The 20,430-nt window shown below is 44.4% G+C and overlaps 1 protein-coding gene across 1 annotated transcript in view; it reads right to left on the reverse strand.

The window, feature by feature from the left end:
- The window catches only part of CNTNAP2 (contactin associated protein 2), a 965,530-nt gene that overhangs the window by 63,996 nt on the left and 881,104 nt on the right, over positions 1 to 20,430 (reverse strand). The window contains exons 16-20 of the mRNA XM_083407007.1: positions 17,900 to 18,070; positions 11,342 to 11,560; positions 9,358 to 9,594; positions 3,758 to 4,003; positions 2,716 to 2,849 (exon numbers count right to left, since the gene is read on the reverse strand). Of these exons, the coding sequence (XP_083263133.1) occupies positions 2,716 to 2,849; positions 3,758 to 4,003; positions 9,358 to 9,594; positions 11,342 to 11,560; positions 17,900 to 18,070 (1,007 nt within the window). The remainder of the gene's footprint in view (positions 1 to 2,715; positions 2,850 to 3,757; positions 4,004 to 9,357; positions 9,595 to 11,341; positions 11,561 to 17,899; positions 18,071 to 20,430) is intronic.

Genomic DNA, 20,430 nt, shown 5'->3' on the forward strand with positions numbered 1-20,430 from the left:
GCGTCATAACTTTTATATGCCTGTTGTCTTTGTCCATGGAGTTTTCTTGGCAGGGATACTGGAGTGGCTTGCCGATTCCTGCTCCAGGTGGATCACGTTTGGTCCAAACTCTCCACTATGACCTGTTCATCTTGGGTGCCCTGCTCGGCATAGTTCATAGCTTCTCTGAGTTCTTCAAGCCCCTTCGCCCCGGCAAGGCAGTGATCCATGAAGGGGATCACCCCACTAGAACAGTTGTGTTCTAGTGGAGCTCTATATAAGTAGGCTGACTGAACCCTTCAGCTCAATTCTGTTCTGGCCTGTGAATAAACAAGAGCTGTTTGAAGAATCGCTGTGTCGTCTGATATGTTCACCCACAACTTAACACACATGGTGATTCTTTATCCTCAAATAGGTATTGCAGGTGTCCAGAAATCAATAATGGCTGACTAATTTCTGATAACTAGCTACCAATAATAATATAATATGTGGGAATAAGGAAAACAGGAGAAGAGCCTTTCAAAAAGTTATGATGTGCTGCCATCTAGTGGTTATCAGGGAGTGAGACATTAAGAGTTGAAATATCTTGTTGTGGTAAAAAGACGCTCCAACATTTCTCCGATGAAAATAGGGACAACATAATCTTCTTCTTCTTCTTCTTCTTCTTCTTCTTCTTCTTCTTCTTCTTCTTCTTCCCACCCCACCCACCTGACTGGCTTGCCCAGTCAGCTTCCAACATATATAAAAACGTAATAAAATATCCAGGGTTGCCTTCTAAAGGTTGTAAAGGTCAAGGCCAAGGTACCCCTGACCATTAGGTCGAGTCGCAGATGACTCTGGGGTTGCGGTGCTCATCTCGCTTTATTGGCTGAGGATGCTGGCGTTTGTCCGCAGACAACTTCTGGGTCATGTGGCCAGCATGACTAAGCCGCTTCTGGTGAACCAGAGCAGCACGCGGAATCACCGTTTACCTTCCCGCCGGAGCTGTACCTATTTATCTACTTGTACTTTGACGTGCTTTCGGACTGCTAGGTGGGCAGGATTGAAAGGTTGTACAGTCACTTATCTCCTTGGCTCAGGGGTCGCATAACTGCAGACCCTCTAAAATTTCGCTGATGGAAATAGGGGCGTCCTAAGGAAAAGGGGGATATTCTGGGATCAAATCAGAAAGTGGGACAGTTTCTGTAAATCCTGGACTGTCCCTGGAAAACACGTGGAGTTTCTGCATTAATAACAATACTTGTATTGTACTTAAAACTTTCTAAGTGCTATGCAGATATTAAAAGATAAGGCAAACCTTGTCCACAGGCTCACAATGTACCATCCTTCATCAAAAAGTGAAAGACAAAAGGAATATATTTTGAAGATGTGTAAGTTGCAAAAGAATATTTTGTTTTAGTAAAATCACAATTATTAGTAAGAAAAACAATCAGCCAATGACTATATATTCAAGTACAGTCTTTTTTTAAAAAAGAAAGAAAGCAGGATTGCTCCTTTTTCGCATCAGCCCCTATGAAGGCAGAGTGATCCTGCTGAGTTTGAGCGCCAGCTCAGTACGAAGCAGAATGGTTCCCTCTGATCAGGAAAGGGGGTGAGGCTTCTTTGCACCAGGTTCAGGAGAAAAATTGGATGCACCAGGGATCTCTGCGGCACGCCTGGAACTCAGTGCTGAAAAGGGCGGAGGGAGAAACCCCTTCTCTCAGAGTCCGATCTTGCAGGAAGGGGAGAGAAAAGGAGGGCTCCCAGTTGTTCAGCAGCCCAGGGAGGCCAGACAAGCACACCCAACGGCCAGGTCTCTCTCCCTGCGCAGATCTTCTCCCTTCATGCCAAATATGAAGTCTTCCATGGAAGACTAACATTCATGAGGCTGAACAGTTCTGGTCCTTGCTTGACAACAGAAAAGCTCAGGGACAATTAAAAATTAAATAAAACCAAGCAAATAAAACAGAACACTATACAGGAAGTGCAAAACAACAACTAAAGTCTTTTTTTAAAAGGTTACAGTTATAGTCCCATGTCCTAAACAAAAGTTCTGTTTCTAAGCAAAGCGTGTGCATGTGCACTCCTAGGTTTTTGCAAGGCTTTTCTGTCTTTAATATTCATTCATCATGATGTAATTATAAATGTAGGTCAACTCCTACAAAAGCCTTTGCCAACTATTTGATTGGAGTCGAATACTGCCTACTGCCCCCTTTTCAAGAAAAAACCCTACTCAGTGCCCCCCTGGAAATCTCCCTTCTTTAAGCAAACAAACAGTCCGATCCGCCCCAAGGGAGGTGCCGGTGCCACAGCCCACCTGGCCTTGGCCAAAGAGGCAGGCAAGCTGCAAAAAGGGTTTCCTCAAGCCCTCACCTCCAGGGGAGGCGCTGCCACTGTCCCACAATGGCGCCCAACCGGATGGTAAGCATCATTACGCAACAGATGAAACATGTACAGTTTTCAATAATGTTCTTCTTTCTTTATGCTTCCCCCACCCCTTTATTTTTATTCAATGCCGCCCCCAATTGCTCCCTAGCCTAGACTGCTACCGCCCCCCAGGATCATTCCAACGCCCCCAGGGGGCAGCATCGCCCACTTTGGGAAACCCTGTTCAACCCCCTTTCTCTCTCTGACCAAAGGAGGAATGAGCATCCCATCTGTGTTTGATGCCTGGCTGGCTTAGATGCCTGCATTCCATTTGCAAATTCCACATTCTTAGTATTAATGTTACCAATGACCCCATAACAGCACATTTACCTGGAGACTGATAAACCTTCCTTGCCGTGTTATGTTAACGCTGTGTGGTTGTCCATTTGATACGTTCCTGTGATCTACATTAATATTATACGGCTCTTTAGTGCTTCCAAGGTTGTATCGAATCTGCAAGTTTCCTACAGAAAATAACATTCAACTATTCAGTTATTGTTATCTGTTTTCTAGAACTTTTTCTATAAAAATTGCAACTTTTTAGTTTTTCCATCCTGTCATTGTGATGTGGGGGTTATGTTCTGAGGCACAACACATGTCGGTGAAATCACGTATAATTGAAACCCACTGAAAAACCCTGCAAATACCCCGTTCCACCCTACCCCACCCCCATTCTGCCCTTTTAGTGACATTTCAGTGACCTCTTTATGATGTTTCTGGGTCCAGGGCAATGTGCGATTGTAATGATTTGAGGTCCGAAGGCCATTTCACACATTCCACAGAAGCAAGCTCAGGTTTGCCACAGCACTGTCCTCAGCCATGGTTTCCCGAGTGTTTGTTCCCGTGTGACATGCTTCAAAGCAGAACTTGCACACGGTACAAGGGGAGTTGTAGGTAAGACGATGGGGCCAACATCTCAACAACAAAGCAGCTACAACTCTCTGCTTTCCCCAAACTGGCAAGGATTATGACTGCAATAGTACAGAACTCACAATCTGAGTCTTTAAAGCAAAGTGTGTTCTGGGAAGAAGAAAGGGGAGAAGAAAGACTGGGATCCATATTGGGCAGGCTGGCTGAAGGCTGGCTGGGTGAGATGCCTTGGACTCCATGGTTGCACAGCTGTGCAGGTCAAGCCCCTCTTGAGATGAACATGCTGCAAGGTCTGGACTCCCCCCATGCAGACTGACACACCCTGTTTCTTAAAGCCACGACAGTCTCTGTTTTGTCTCAATTCTCCAAAGGGAAATGTCACCCTGGCTGAGTGCCTGGAACCCCAGCAGAGAGAGGAGCAAGCACCCAACTTTTGTAACAGTATAATAAACACATAAGGAGAGGAATTTTCACATAAGGAGAGCAAAGACAAAGCACTTACCGGAGGGATTCACCAGCACAGCCATGTAGTCCTGGGAGTAAGAACTGACATACAGGAGGATACAGGGGGCTTTGTTAGTGCTGAAGCTAAAGCTCAGCTCTTCTTTCTTCAGGCTCTGGTCTGACACAACGTTCTCTGTTTCCTTTGAGCTCAAGAGAGTTCTGCTACCTAAGTCCTTCACGTTATTCCCCACAGATGAAAAATTATACCGGAGCCACATTCCCTCTTCAAAAAAAGCGCCCACGTCTGGAGAAGGGGAAAGAGAAAAAGGAAGTTACAGTACTATGACATATTTGGATGGACACACACTATAATTATCGTAATCTTATCATCAGCTCATCTCTCAATTTACTAGAACAATGGGCCAGTCTGGACAGATGTGATGGATGGGCAGATGGATGAGAATGGGGCAACACCTGGAAACGATTTTAATGAAGCAATTTCACAAGACTTTGTTAAATCTAACACTAGCAAGTATTGCACTTTGTTGCTTTCCCAAAAAATGAATTAATGTGTTTAGAAGTGTCCCTGGTGCAATCACATAAAACAACAGTCCATCCTTTCTTTTCAGAGCTCTCTGTGATAGATTTATAGCTGTCATTCCACCATAAATCTCCTACAAAATACTAACATGAAAAGCAATTCCATTTTACACCTTCCTTTTTTGTTAGATCCAATTTCATCCCTTTTGCTTGATAATGAAAATCTCAAACTTACATGCGGACACTACCAACCGTGAGCCACACTACTTTGGGTTTGACCCACTTTATGGTTCAACAGCATTTTGCCCACAAAATGGCGCTTCTAAGGGCAGGACTGGCATGCAGATGACTGCTTCCATCCAAAGACGTTTCAAGTGCTTTTTCAGAGGCCATGATAGAAGACTCCAGGGTTGTGTGAAGAGGTCTTAGGCAACTGCTTGAAATGAGTAAGGGCATCAATAAAAAAGTTTGGGTTCATGTGTTGGAGTGAGGTATTCCCTGGGGCTATCAATCTGTGGTGGGTATTTATGTAATCAATTTCTGTCTACCTTTTAACCAGTTAATCAATTAATCATCAAAACCTTTAAAAGTGTGGGGGACTTGTAGGTTTCAAAAATCTCGGCCTGCAGCTGTCGCCCCTAAAGCTGCACAGCCCCCCAGGCTCATTCCGAGTGTGTAGATTGGCTCTGAGTGTCATGATGACCCCGAAGTCCAGCCGCGATCCCGACACACACGCAGCGCACCCGCCTGACTTACCTGCGGGCTCTGCTTTACCAGGGCAGACCACGTGGGCTGCCCGCAAGAGAAGTCATTCCTATCACGTGATGCACTTCCAAGTCTTTTATAACTCCCTTTCTCTCCTATTCAATTTAGTTCTTTATCGCATCTCATTATAAACCTCCAGTTCTTCTTGTTGGGCAGTGAACGGAGATGCTGCTGGTGCACTTCTTCCTGTTATATCCATGTGAATTAAGACACTTTTTTCAATGGTTTTGGGAGTTTTATAAATAGTGATGATGGTTTTGGATAGCGATGCTGGACATTAATTAAGCAGCCTATATCTTAGCACATTCTTAGCATATTCTTTCTTCCAGGACCATTACAAAATGTAGACTTTCCCAGCATTTGTAAGCAACTCTTAGGTTTCCATATATTTTCATTGCAATTTCGGGACATACAAAAATGGCAAAATTATACTCCTATTCATCTAGAAGCGAAGCAAAGGAGTCTTGCAACAGGATCCTATTTTGATTAGGATGAATTTTGATGATAGACACCTGGTCTTTTCTTTATCTGCTCCTAAGATCCCCGCTGGATGCGACCGAAGGCCTATCTAGTCACAGTGGCCAAGCAGGTTCCCGTGGGAAACCTGCAAGCGGGACCAGGAGCAGCAGCAGCAGCAGCAACACTTTTCTGCTCAGGAGTTGCTAAGGATGGCTGCAGTCCTAACCCCACAAGACTTGCTTCTGAGTAAGACACAGCTAGGATTGTGCTGAAACACAATTTATAGCTCCCCTTTCTATCAATTCTTCAAGGCAGTTTACACTGCCAAGGCCATCATAACTGAGATGCCCAGAGCACAGTGGAGCCCAAAGAGTCAGCGAGAGCATGAAAGCTGTGAGGAGGGGAGCTCTGCAAAAGCTGCTGCAGTCAGACGCTTTCCCTGCTCTTTTGCCCAGTGGCCAAATCCTCTCTCGTCTCTTATGTGAAGATGGAGAGGGATATCTTCCTCACCTCAGAGAGTCCGTTCCTATATAAAAACAAGCCCATTGATTTCAGGATATGTCCCCCAGCCCCTCTGCTTAGGCAGCAAGCTAATAAGAATGCCAAAATGAATACAAACTGGTTCAGCCCTCAGAAATGCCATGAAGTGCTGCTGGGCGGCTTCCACAAAGAAGGGGAAACATACGTAAACTAAGGGCAAAATGAGGTCAGCAAAGCAATCTCTGGGACTGCAGACTCATTTCAGCCGCTCCTCATAACAATTTCTCAGATCAGTGAAAGAACAATTGCAGCTGATTACACCCCCCCACCCGAAAAAGCTCCTAATAGAAAGAAATGTCAAACTCCATTTTGACAGCTATGTCCTTGGCCAGCTGCTGCAAATCTCCGGCACCTGAAGCGTCACTCATATGCGAGACCTGGCCCCCCAAAGACGGGAAGCGGTGCAATTTCACAGCAGCCATCAATCAGGAATTCCAAGCATGAATTTCATCAATAAAAATATTCCCATAGTGTGTGGCCCACGCTCACCCTGAGAAGTGCTTGCTAGTTATAAACCAATCTAGGCTGGTCCTCAGTGCCAGCAGCATTTATTTGCTTAGATTCTTTTGTATCATTCCTATTTACCGGTCCTGTAAATGCATTGAAATCGAAAGTCACTGTTGTGTAAGATAAAGAAGGATCTATTTTCACTACTGGAATATGTGCAGTTTCTTGTCTCCCAGCCAGACTGTAAAGCAATGTTCTTGCCTATGGCACCCACAGGGCACACGTCTTCCTTCTTGGAGCCTGCCAGAGGGCTGCATTTCAGACATCAGTTCGCGAACGCCTGTGACGTCCATAGGCCCAAACCATGGAGTAACCTCCTGGGTTTTCAGTGAGTTAATGAATGTGCCATTGGGCCAATACATGCTGGACTTCAGGTATTGACCCCTATGCAAATATGACACACCACGTGCTGGTGTCTGGATGGTCTGGAGGTGGGAAAGACTGGCTGGGCAGTCATGTTCCTGCTCCTCCCCCGAGGGTGACCACTTATGCACCCCTCAAAAATAGGAATGCTTTGCCAAAAGAGAGGACAACGACATGCACAACATTTGCACACCCTAAGTAATATGTATAGATTCAAATTTAGAAACAATTGCTTTAGTTTAAAGAAATCTCATGTAGCTCGCCATAGTGGGGAAGACTCTGACCAGGTGACCTGTGTCTGCTGCCCAGGTGGGGACTATTGCTGGACAATTTCAAGAGCCCTGCTCCCCCTTCTTGGACTTCCTTATTTTTAAACTGAACTGGACTGGACAGTGCTTAAAACAGAGGATGGTCCTCTCTAAATTTAGGACACATGACTGCCCTGTCTCAAGTCTGGTCTGAACGGGCCCCTAGTCTGCTTTGCAAATCAGATCTCAGCACTTTTGCTTAATATGTTCTAGTCCACTCAGAGTCATCTCTAAGATGTGCCACAGGGTCCCTTAGGAAGCAGGTGCTCCAACATTTCCCTGTGAGTGAGAAGAACTTTTGGGGTGTCTGCTCCTCTCTGTTTTCTTAAATTATCCACAAATTATTGCTCTCCCTTCTTTAGGGTTCTCACTTTCCCATAATCTCTGAAAGTGCCTCTCTACAGTTTGACCTCGCTAAAAGGCCCCACTTCTAAAACTAATTTTTAGATTGCAGCAATCAGTTTTGACAAATTGAATCTGACAAAGTCATTTTTGTCCAGCCTGCTGTACTTATTTTGGGCATCAAACCATGCAATGAATTCAGATCTTTGGAAACACAATATCAGCATATTTCTCACTTTTACACAGAGTAGAAAAACTACACTATAAGGGAGTGTAGCAGCTGCTATTCTATCCCCCGTAGGGCTGGGAGAGGAAGAGAGAGGGCGGGAATTGCTCTGTACTATTTTGCGTCTAGTCAAGGTTACCAATCTCTCAGTTTTATAAATAAACGTATGTAATGTGGCAGAAAGACATAAATGGGGACATGCTAATAATGAGAAGTCACATTGCAGCCCAATGAGCGAATACAATTGTTTAGACCTAAAACATTATTCCTCATGCACATGCAGAAATAGTCTTGGAGAGACTATGGAGGAGCACATGAGGACACAGCAGATAAGGACCGAATTAGTATAATACACTTTACCCTTTATTAGGCTAATAATGCATGTGATCCTTCCTCCTCTGTTTCTTTTTTCTCATTTTCTTTTCTTTTTATTTGTCAGCTAGACCTCTGCTATGAATCATAGAATCATAGAATCATAGAGTTGGAAGAGACCACAAGGGCCATCGAGTCCAACCCCCTGCCAAGCAGGAAACACCATCAGAGAACTCCTGACATATGGTTGTCAAGCCTCTGCTTAAAGACCTCCAAAGAAGGAGACTCCACCACACTCCTTGGCAGCAAATTCCACTGTCGAACAGCTCTTACTGTCAGGAAGTTCTTCCTAATGTTTAGGTGGAATCTTCTTTCTTGTAGTTTGAATCCATTGCTCCGTGTCCGCTTCTCAGGAGCAGCAGAAAACAACCTTTCTCCCTCCTCTATGTGACATCCTTTTATATATTTGCACATGACTATCATATCACCCCTTAACCTCCTCTTCTCCAGGCTAAACATGCCCAGCTCCCTTAGCCATTCCTCATAAAGCATTGTTTCCAGGCCTTTGACCATTTTGGTTGCCCTCCTCTGGACACGTTCCAGTTTGTCAGTGTCCTTCTTGAACTGTGGTGCCCAGAACTGGACACAGTACTCCAGGTGAGGTCTGACCAGAGCAGAATACAGTGGCACTATTACTTCCCTTGATCTAGATGCTATACTCCTATTGATGCAGCCCAGAATTGCATTGGCTTTTTTAGCTGCCGTGTCACACTGTTGGCTCATGTCAAGTTTGTGGTCAACCAAGACTCCTAGATCCTTTTCACATGTACTGCTCTCAAGCCAGGTGTCACCCATCTTGTATTTGTGCCTCTCATTTTTTTTGCCCAAGTGCAATACTTTACATTTCTCCCTGTTAAAATTCATCTTGTTTGTTTTGGCCCAGTTCTCTAATCTGTCAAGGTCGTTTTGAAGTGTGATCCTGAGTTTCTGACTAGACTAGGCAGGGAGCTTCCCTGCATTATTTTACTGAGAAAAAAGAAAATGTCGTAACAACTTGGTTGTTACTGCAATTATTTACCATCCCTTAGAGCAAGACGCATCAATAGTCCAACAACTGAAGGTGCATTCTCACAGTGCCCCGAGAGCTCTAAACCTGCTCTACGCTCCTTCCGGCTTGTACACATTCAGCTGGCTCCAGTCTGTGATGGGGAGGTATTTTTTGTCTAACAAACTATGATCCGCAATGTCCATGTGCTACACTCGGAAATGGTGCCATGATCCTATGTAAAATGTTACCTTTTTTGCAGTATGGACCGTCGTATGCTGTCCCAGAGCAATCACAGGAGTAGCCATGGTATTTTTCAACACATTTGCCACCATTCTTGCAGTACATCCCAAAGCTGGTGCAATGGCCTGAGCACCCAGGTTTCACCCCAGGGGTGACTTTGGCTCTCTCTTCTAAATCCAGAGTCAAACCGTTCATTCTTAAAGAGCGAATGCAGCCCAGAAACCCCTTCTGTCCTCCTGCAGCACCTGGGCAAGAATGGAAAATGCTCAGTCGAAAGATGCTCCTTCTAGATGGCGAATAACCGCTTTCGAATATTGCAGAGGAGGGTCAAAAAGAGAAGAGCCAGGGGTTGTTTCCACAGGTCCCCCCCCCCCATGGGCAGACCTCTGAGGAGAGAGGTGTGTGGAGGGACTGGCGACTCTACCAGAAGGCCTTGCCTGGAACCTGGGTTGTGGGAGTGGGGTTGGGGGTAAGGGAAACTGGCCCCCTAACATTCATTCACAAGGAGCCCTTCCGTGAAACTGGTTGTAAGCATGGGAAGGCACACTGACTCCCAGCACTGACAGCTTCCTTAGCAAGTGGATGCCCAGAATGAGTTACAACTATCTCCTGAACCAGTCAACATTACGATCAATTGCTCTTTACTGCTAATCATTCTGAAGGTAGGAGATATGCAATTAAGATAAGCGCCTTTCTTGTGCAAATGAATTTAGAGTCCAGCCCTAACAGAGACTTAGCCAAACCAATTTCAAGCTTCCTGTGATAGGAGTGGCACTGGTTTTTTACCCCCAGTTATATGGCTACTAGTAATCCAAATTAAGTACTTAATTCATTCCGGAGGTCCGTACTTAACCTGAAACTGTTCTTAACCTGAAGCACCACTTTAGCTAATGGGGCCTCCTGCTGCTGCCACGCCACTGGAGCACGATTTCTGTTCTCATCCTGAAGCAAAGTTCTTAAGCTGAAGCACTATTTCTGGGTTAGCGGAGTCTGTAACCTGAAGCGTATGTAACCTGAGGTACCACTGTAGTCCTCAGCTCAGGCTGCTACTGTCAACGGTTATTAAAGTGTTTTGGTAATATCAAACCTTCAAACCTTTATTGAACAAAATGGATAAAATGTAAAAAAGAAACAATTTTCAGACAATAAAAGAAGATGCAAATACAAGATACAACTCTAATATGAGGAAACAGGGAGTTCGGTTTCCCCATTGACTTTCAAAATGTTCCAGCTTCACCGTTTTGCAGGCCAAGATAGACCTAGAGGCCCTAAGAGCCTTTCTTTTGTTAAGTGGGAACAAAGCATGCATCATCTTTGAACATCTGGAAATTAGGCCAAGTAAATCAATTTGGCTCAATAAATCAATTAAAGATAAATTTAAAACAGTCATTTACCAACATTACCAACTAATACCTTAACCAGCCCTTCCTTATTTTCCTGCTTCCTATAAGCAACTGCCACTGCAACCCCCAGCCTCTTCGTCCATTCAGTGCACCCATTTACCAGGCGACCCCCTTCATTCTCGGCACCCCAGAGTTCTGGATGCAGCACCAGCGCAGACCGGAGGGGGTGTGCGCGCGTTGCCATTGCCCATAAAAATGCAATCTCTCTCATCAGGGCTACAGTCCAATCTGGGACTGGATTTGAAGGTTTATTTCCAGAGTTGAAGCTGAGAGACAGAACTAAATGCTGCTGATGTTCAGCCCATCCCACCACTCAGTGAGCTGATGGAGGTGGTCTTGGAGATGATGCTGAAGAGCCCCTTCCCAGCATTCAGGCCAAGGCGTCTGACCTCTGTGGCAACCATTGGGCTGTCTCACAACATCAAGGCCCCAACGCATGTGGTGGAAAACACTGTCATTCTGGTCTTTGGCTTTTTTTAAAAAAACAACGTAAGATGTTAGTAAGACTTTTCATAGTAGATTACCAAAAAAAAAGCAAATTAATCTAAACAGTCCTTTGGTAGCTCAGCCACCCAGAGCGCCCACTTACCAACATAGAGCTGGCTGTAGAGCTCCAGGCGGGTGTGTCCTTCCGTGGGGGCCTTCCGGGTCTCTTTGGGGAGCTGGTCCACCTGCAGGCTGGCCTCCTTGACATTCCGCTCTGCAGTGACCCAGTGCCACTGGTCATCATTGAGTGGACTAGGCGACCTCACATGGATCTCCACAGGGCCATTTCCAACATCAAAGGAAAAGGAGACATCTGTTGCAGCTGATGAGAAAACGATAATGGTGTTTGGTTTGGGGTTGGGGGGGGTGGGGGGAAGAAAGAAATTCTGCTTTACATGAATGCTATTGAAACCAACATGGAAACTATACTTTACAATTAACTGTTATATTTAAGTTGCAATAGAGATTTAATTCTAAACTAGAATAAAGAAAACACTTTTTAAAGACCATGGAGTGGTCTTATAAATCAGAAGGGGGACCTTTGGGCTGAACGGCCTCAAGAATCTGCCCTCGCAAGCACGGCCAATGGCTAGAGAGGATGGGAGAGGCAAAGGGTCTCCTAGATGCAAGCTACATTCAAAGACAGAGAGAACAAAGTCATGAAGGAGGAAGATGTAACCTTGTGCGAGGAAGCAATGTGCAATGAACCAAAATAGGTTTAAAGGTGAAGATAGGGGTGGAAAAAACGCTATAAATAAGTCAGAGATTAAAAAACAATATAAACAAATCAGAGATTAAACAAAAGGGGGAAAAGCTATGGAAAATCACTTAGAATTTATTTGCTCTCTGGTGCCATCTGGTGTTACGTGTTTATTACACATACAAAACACCATTTCTTGACTAATGTAGCAGAGTCCTAGGTGTTTGCATAAATTAGCATCCAGCTAGGTATTGTTATCATTGCATATTTATTTTTTACCCTGGCTTTCCGTTTACAGATAAAATTGGAACAGCTAAGAACACAGAGGTGGAATCATTAAAACCAATTAAACATTTATAGAATTAAAATTATATATTAATATAAAAGATTTAACAGTCATGCCAGATGAACCTCATTTCTTTTTTTGATGGACTTCCAAGTTTGGCGGATTGGGGGATGCTGTGGACATAGTGTATCTTGATTTCAGTAAGGCTTTTGACAAAGTCCCCCGTGATATTCTTGCGAAGAAGCTGGTAAAATGTGGGGTGAACGAGGTAACTGCTAGGTGGATTTGTAGCTGCTTGACTGACCGAACCCAAAGAGTACTTGTTAATGGTTCCTCATGGAAAACGTGATAAGTGAGGTGCCACAGAGTTCTGTCCTGGGCCTGTTGCTGTTCAGCATCCTTATAAACGACTTGCATGAAGGAATTGAGGGGATGCTCATCCAATTTGCAGATGACACCATACTGAGAGGGGTAGCTAATGCCACAGAATATGGATCCAGGATTTAAGATGACCTGAACGGATTGGAGAACTGGGCCCAAACCAACAAAATGAATTTCAGCAGGGAAAAGTTCTGCACTTAAGCAGGGAAACCAGATGCACAAATATAAGATGAGGGACACCTGTGAAAAGGATCCAGGGGGTCTTGGTGGACCACAAGCTTAACATGAGCCAACAATGTGATGCAGCAGCAAAAAAGGCTAATGCTCTTCTAGGCTGCATCAATAGAAGCATAGTGCCCAGATCCAGATCAAGGGAAGTCATAGTCCCACTCCATTCTGTCTTAGTCAGACCACACTTGGAATATTGTGTCCAGTTCTGGGCACCACAGTTTTAGAAGGATGTTGACAAGCTGGAACGTGTGCTGAGAAGGGCAACCAAGATTATCAAAGGTCACCTACCATCAATACATAGGAATTGTTCTGTGCATTGTACCTTCCACTACCTTAGTGGCTACCTTAGTGTATTCTGAGGTCTGCAACTGCTGTCCTGGCTCCTTGGCGTCCAAAGTGAGAGCATGGAATTGATTTTGCAGCTCCAGTGACACAGCATGTCTCCTGACAGTCCTGCTTCTGTGTGTGACATTTCTCCAGGGGGTTGTCTCCTGCAATGGGTGATATTCCTTCTCTCTAGAAGCTCCTCCCACATCTCTGTCCCAGGATAGACCACTCTGCCCTAGCAAAACCCCCCTCATTTCCCCCAGTGGCTTGAAACATGGATAGGCAGGCCTCATGTTGCTGTGCCTTTTCCTCCAGCAAGGCAACCAGCCCTGTTTCCAAGCTCCCAGAGGCTGCAATCAGCCACGCAAAGCTTGTTCTAACAAAAGAGTCACCTGCTCCCTATAACTAGCCCCGTCAGCAATCTGGCTGAAGCTCTTGGAGCCTAGGGGTGCCATACACCTGGGATTTCCCGGGCACAGGCAAGCTTTTAAAAAAGCTCAAGTTGAAGTTTCTGAGCACTTTTGAAAGGCAGCCCCAAGTAGAGTGGATCACAGTAATCCAAACCATGTATCTTTAATTAGTTATTCAGCAATTAAAGGTATGGGGAAGTGCACATCTTACTGGCAGGGTAGGCAGCAGACAGGAAGGGGGCTGATTTCTTTACTCTCTCACCTCAAATGCAAGGCTAGGAGCCTCAGAAAAGAGGCCCCCATTGGCACAGATGAGAACTTTCTTCTAAGGCTCCTCTAGCTATGCAATCTCTCTCTGAGTGAGCTGTGGAGGGGGTGATTGGTGAGTGAGTGAGCAGGGAGAGATGCCCCCTCTGTCCCCCCCTGCATGAAATATTGTAAAAAGAAAAGAAAGGTTGGGAGCTTCCGATTTCTCCTTTTAGACTCAGCTTATATAGGCATGTTGTGGGAGAAAAGGCACCCCGATCGGCTGCTGCAGATGCCAAAAATGAGCAGTAGAGAAAATAACTGAAAACAGGAGAGCAGTGGGGATTTGGAAACCAACAACTAAAAATTAACGCCTTATTCTAAGTACTGAATTCAAGTTCATGTCGGATGCCCTTTCCTTCCCATGTTATTAACTGCTTCATTCCCTGTGAAGAGCTCCATAGCAGAGCAGCTGCAGCAGCCGCATTGTGCGCACTGCAAAAGCCAGCTTGTCAAAATATGGCCTAAGAAGCCATGAGTACTGAGCATTCAACACTTTCGCAATGCAATCCCGTCCATGTCTCTTCAGAATAGAGCTTTCTCCCATTTATAGGTCTGCAGCCTCAGCAACCAGGCTGTGTTGGATTCCCACTGTTCAGTGGCTGCAAAGATCAAATAAAACTTGCTTTTCTATTTCACATAAAATATCCTGTCCAGTTCCACAGGTGGGGCTCACATTTAGTCAGGCCCTGTTCTACTTTCCTGTTGGCTCCAGAGAGTGAGCAATCATATTTTCTTCATATATTTAATATCTAATGTATATGTTGGATTCTTACAAACAGGATATGAATATGCAGCAAGGGACTCAAGAATGATGCTCAAGAGAAAAGGCTGTCCACAGAAAAACATGTGTGCATTATTACAATATTCTAGAGGCTTTATCAAATGCTTTCCAGAGGCCTATCAAATCTGATCATATAAAACGTGAATCTCCATTGTGTGGGATATATTGCTTCTCCTGTTATTATTCTCCAAGGCAGAGAACTGTAAACTTATTTTTATAAATACCAGTGGTGTTATCAACTCTTTACTATTGATTTTTCTCTTAGACCAAACTCTTTATTGCCTCTGGAAAGTTTTATGAATGTTATTTGCTCTGAACTAACACAACCTCTGTTTAACCTTTCCATGAAACTATAAAAAGTAGATGTGTGTGTGTGTGTGTGTGTGTGTGTGTGTATTCATACTGATATTCAAGAAAGTGTGTTTACACAAAGGAATATTTATTGCATCTACCAACTAAATGATCAGCTGCTGGATTAGGCAATAAAAAAATTGGAAAGTCAGTTGGGAAAGCTACGCAACTTAGATCTTACCTCGAAAGAGGCATTCCATTCACATTTATCTCTATAGGGAATGTTAGCCAGGGATGTCTTCTCTGAGCTCTCGTGAACCACAGTATTCTCCAAGCAGGGAATGAGGGTGGTGGGGACTGGGGAGCACATGGCCCTTGAGAACTCCAACTCCCATCAGCCCCAGCAAGCATGGTCACTGGTCAGGGATGAGAAGAGTTGCAGTCCAACCACACCTAGAGGGCCACAGGTTTAGGTTCTCGAAATTGTACTTTGCCACACAAGCAGATGCCTGGAAGGGCTACAAAATAAAATCAACACCATCTTAGCTGAAAGGGCTTCCCAGTTAAGGAGCATTGTTGGGGCATTACATTACATTATTAAGATTTCCTGCCAGGGATCAGTTCGGGAGGCGGGCCCACAACTTGGTTCCTACTACCCAAGCAACTTATTTTCATAGATATATTTTCACAGAGGGCATCATCTGTAAAATAAATCCCCCAAACTGAAATTCCACCAAATTTTGCTCTACTATATTAACGGGTTCTGCCTGTCCACATACATGAACCTTATAATATATACACAAAATGAAAGAGCCTCATCAGGAAGGAAACTCTTTGTCTGAAACTGCAAGTTTATCCCTTTGACTTCTGCCAAGAAAACTTTTCTTAATCTGGGAGATGTCGCTCTAGAGCTCATCAGTGGGCACAACTTCTTCATCTTCAATGAGCAATCACACTTCTAAGCAGAAGTAATCCACTCACCATGTGAAGCAACATACTCATGACTCCTGGAGCTGGTTTGTATATGCATGCAGGTCACTTGATCTCTCTGTCAACAGAAGTCTTGGGCACCTTCCAATAGGACAGCTCATTCTCAGACGCCTTCCCTATCAAAAATGGTGTGAAACAGGGCTGTGTTCTTGCCCCAACCCTCTTTGGCACATTCTTCTCCCTGTTGCTCTCATATGCCTCCAGCTCGACTGAAGATGGTATGTACATCCATACAAGGAGCAACAGGGGTCTGTTCAACCTGACACGTCTCCATGCCAAGACTTCTCTGACAGATGTCATTTGCAGATGACACAGCCGTGACTGCACACTCCAAGGAAGCTCTACAGAGACTCATCAACCGTTTTAGCCAAGCCTGCAGGAGGTTTGGCCTCACCACCAGCCTGATGATGACCAACGTCTTGAGTCAGAACATTGTGAGCCCTCCATGCATCAGCAACGGTGACCACACACTTCTGGTGGTTTGTCTCCCTGGGATCCACCATAACCAGCAACCTCTCTATCAGTGCTGAGCTGGACAAGCGTTTTGACCAGGCAGCTATGGCAATGACTTGCTTCTCCAAAAGGATCTGGAGAATGTGATGTCCAATATCAAGATGAAGGTCTACCAGCCTTGCATGTTGAGCATGCTGCTTTATGGAAGTGAGTCGTGGGCAACTTCCAGCAGTCGGGAGCGGTGCCTCAATGCCTTCCACATCGCGATCTACTGGTAGATCCCTGGTAGGTGTTGGTAGATTGCGGTCGATCACTGTGTCCCTTTCCTTAGCGTTGGTAAAATAGAATGCGGCCCTTCGCCCCGCCCCCCATTGTTGCACAATCTGCAGAGCAGAAGACGGAGTTTACTTAGTGAGGCCGTTTGTTTCCCCAGCGATCTGTAGCGGGTAGATCACTGCCAATTTTTACTTTTGTGAGTAGATCACAGTCTCTTGGGAGTTGGCCACCCCTGCCCTAAACCATATTCAGAAAGCAAACGCTCCCCATTGCAGGTTTAGCAACATAGTGCTGTCCTAGAAATATGGGCAAAAGTAATGAAGGAAAACTGCATTGAGGATTGAGTGCAATGGAGTTGTGTTGTGTTATTATGTGACTATGTTCCCTGTTACTACTAGACCCTGAGATTGGTTGCTTGGACTAGCAGGGATTAATATGAGGATTATCATAGTCTCCAGACAGTTTACAGATATCACCCCCACCCCTCTTTAGCAGGAGTTTGAGAGAAATACCAGTGGTGTTCTAGCCACTGACATTATGTTATGACAACAGTTACAGAGGCATGTAGGGGCAAGTAGGAAACTGACTAAAAATGGGGGGGACCCTAACTTAGGCTGCAACCCACCCAAACAAAGGAGGCCTCCCCAACCCACATCAGGCTTGCTTGCTAATTCTGAAATTTAGTTTGCCCTAAAACACTGGGGTGTCAAGCAGGAACTGAGATGTTGGACCCAGGTTCAACCTTCCACTGAGTCATGAAGTGTACAGTTATTGGCCCAAGGGCACCTCTCATGGGTTGAACCTACCTCATAGGTTGTTGTGTGGATTAAAGAAGGAAAGGGAAACATATATCTCAAGCCCCTTGATGGGATATAAATGTAATTTAAAAAGTGAAAGAATCTGTTAAGATTCATTAGCTGCACTCAAGTTTAAGCACATAACATTCCATGTTGGACTGTAGCCATTAAATTTAAGACAAAACTCATTTCGGAGCAGATGAGGGACACTCAGTCACTTTCTCTTCTGCAACATTGGGTTGAGTTCATTGCTAACCCTGTTCAGAGGACCTTCACTGAAGTTTATGGAAGTGACTAACATGGGACCATTAATTTCAGTGCATCTACTATGAAAAGAAGTAGGATTGACAGGCTAGTTTTACAGAAGATGCTAGATGCCCAATGCCTTACCTTTGCCTAACATCCCATTAATGCTGTGAAAATACTCACATTTCAGCTCAAGTTTGATGAAGTCTGTATTCCCCAGATTCTCAAGAAACACTCCATCAGCTGCTGATGTTTTGAAGTAGAAAGAAATGTCAGCACTAGTTTCCCCTTGGAAGGTGGAGAAGTGGAGATATGAAGATGGAGTAATGAATGAGGCTGCATTCCAATAATTCTCTGTAGAGACATAAGAAACAAGGAAACATGCATTGGTGTCCCAGCGTTCTTTTTGAGCTATGAGTTACCGGTACTTCTAATCAGAAGAAATAAAAAATGGAGCTGAGAAGGGATGGGTTTTAAATTCCAGATAGACTACAGTACTCTTCATGTGCCTATGTTTTTTTAGAAACCTACTTTTTAAAAATAAAATAAAATATGGTTTTATTGATTTTCAAGATATAACAATTACAAAAAATATAAAAATATACAAAAACAAAATCCCAGCTTACTCCCTTCTCCCGTCCAGGATTTATCGATCTAGTTGTTTGCCAAAGTCCAATCTGTGGTTTCAGTAGTTGCCATTCTTCAGGGTTATCAGTAAAGTATTTTATAAAAGGATGCCATATTTCATCTACATCATTTGTTCCAGTCAATGTATGTAATCTCTTTGTTAATTTTTCTGATACAGCAACAGACCATACATTCTGCTTCCAACGAGAGACACACAGATGTTCCAGTCCTTTCCAATTATTTCTTTATAACAAAGATCAGATTGCCCTCCTTTAAAAATAGTTAACAATCCCAGGGGCTTTATGCAATTTAAGATTTTAAGTTTAAGCTACAAATCCACTGGGTGGGTGGTTTTTTTTAACATATTGCTGAGAATGGGCACAAAACACAACTGAGGCCAAGGTCTTAATACAATTCAGAAAAAGTGATCAGTTATATCACACAGGATAGATGAACCATTCAAGAAGTGCCAAAAACTGCCATTAGATTTCAGACCGTGAGCCAAATGAGCTATCATATAACGTGGCACACTTTCCCCAAACTGGCTCTGATTTGAGTTATGGTACGCAGAACAATCTAGGATGGATTTTCATATGGAAGATAAGGGGCTATTTTATCTTTCTGCCAAGCAACAAATGTCTACTGATTGCAAGCCCAGTTATAAACTTCCGTGATTATGTATTTAGAGTAACTGAAACCCAAAAGTCAGGGAGTTGTTGGCTGTGCGAACAATGCAAGCAATTGAGATTCCGAGACAGATAAGAATACACATAATCTCATTTATGAAACGAGCTTCCTGCAACAGCTTTGCGAAATCTGACACCTGCTAGTTGCTGTAGGAAATCAATTCAGCTTTTATTCCTGTAAGGGAATGGGATCTGATGGAAGCACTCAGACTTTAGGGTCTCTGATGTTTCTCATCCAATAAATACCATTCTCAGCTCTTCCCAATGCTTGTTAGGCATATCTAAGGTGGTATTCTAAGTTTCACTCAGAGGAGACCCCATGAAATTAATGACCAGATCCATTAATAGCGACAGGTCTACTCTGAGTAAAACAACCACCAAAAAGTAACAGTGAAGGAAAAAAGACAATGGATTGCCTTGTTGAAGAAAATGATTGAGGGGCAGAAGACAATGGCTCACATGCACACCGGTTTTTGTGTATGAAAGCACGTATTTGAGATGTACAAAAATATTAGCATGCATTCCTGGTAATTAATCTATAATGCTTTTGTGAAAGATTCTCACACCAGGATCACTCCTGCCAAACTCCGTGAGGAGGAGGACTTGCCACTTGTCCTGGGCAGCGCCGGTTGCCGGGGAGCCTCTCTGTGGCCTCTCCATGGCTGCCACCACTGGCCTCCTCCCTTGGAGAAGAGCAGGCAAGGAGGAGGAGGAGAGGCTGCCGCCGCTGCCCACCTTCGCATGAGGGGCAGGTGGAGGGCAGGGCCACCCTGGGCGGGAAGAAAGGGGGAGCGGAGCAGAGAGCAAGGAGTCTTGATTTCTTAAGAAAAATACTGTGCATCCACATCTAATCTCGCACATCTAATTTATTTATTGTGTGTGTGTAAATCTAAAAAATAAAAAAATAAAACTGAGATTAAGGGCTTTTCTCAGGACAGAGGAAGGCGTGTGTGCTGTGTCCCATTGGTATAGGGGTGGTGAAAATGTGGGTTCAAGGAGGGTCAGTTGGGGACGAGTGGAAAATGTCCCTATTTCCACCTGAGGAATTTTGGAGGGTATGACGTACCACCTGAAAATGGTAACAACAACAACAACTTATTTATACCCTGCCCATCTGGCTGGGTTTCACCAGCCACTCTGGGCAGCTTCCAATAAAATATTAAAAATACAATAAAACATCAAACATTAAAAACTTCCCTAAACAGGGCTGCCTTCAGATGTCTTCTAAAAGTCAGATAGTTGTTTATTTCCTTGACATCTGGTGGGAGGGCGTTCCACAGGGCAGGCGCCACCACTGAGAAGGCCCTCTGCCTGGTTCCCCGTAACCTCACTTCTCATAGTGAGGGAACCGCCAGAAGGCCCTCAGTGCTGGATCTCAGTGTCTGGGCAGAACAATGGGGG

The sequence above is a fragment of the Podarcis tiliguerta genome, assembly GCF_965153285.1.
Source record: "Podarcis tiliguerta genome assembly, chromosome: 12".
Classification (NCBI taxonomy): Eukaryota; Metazoa; Chordata; class Lepidosauria; order Squamata; family Lacertidae; genus Podarcis; species Podarcis tiliguerta.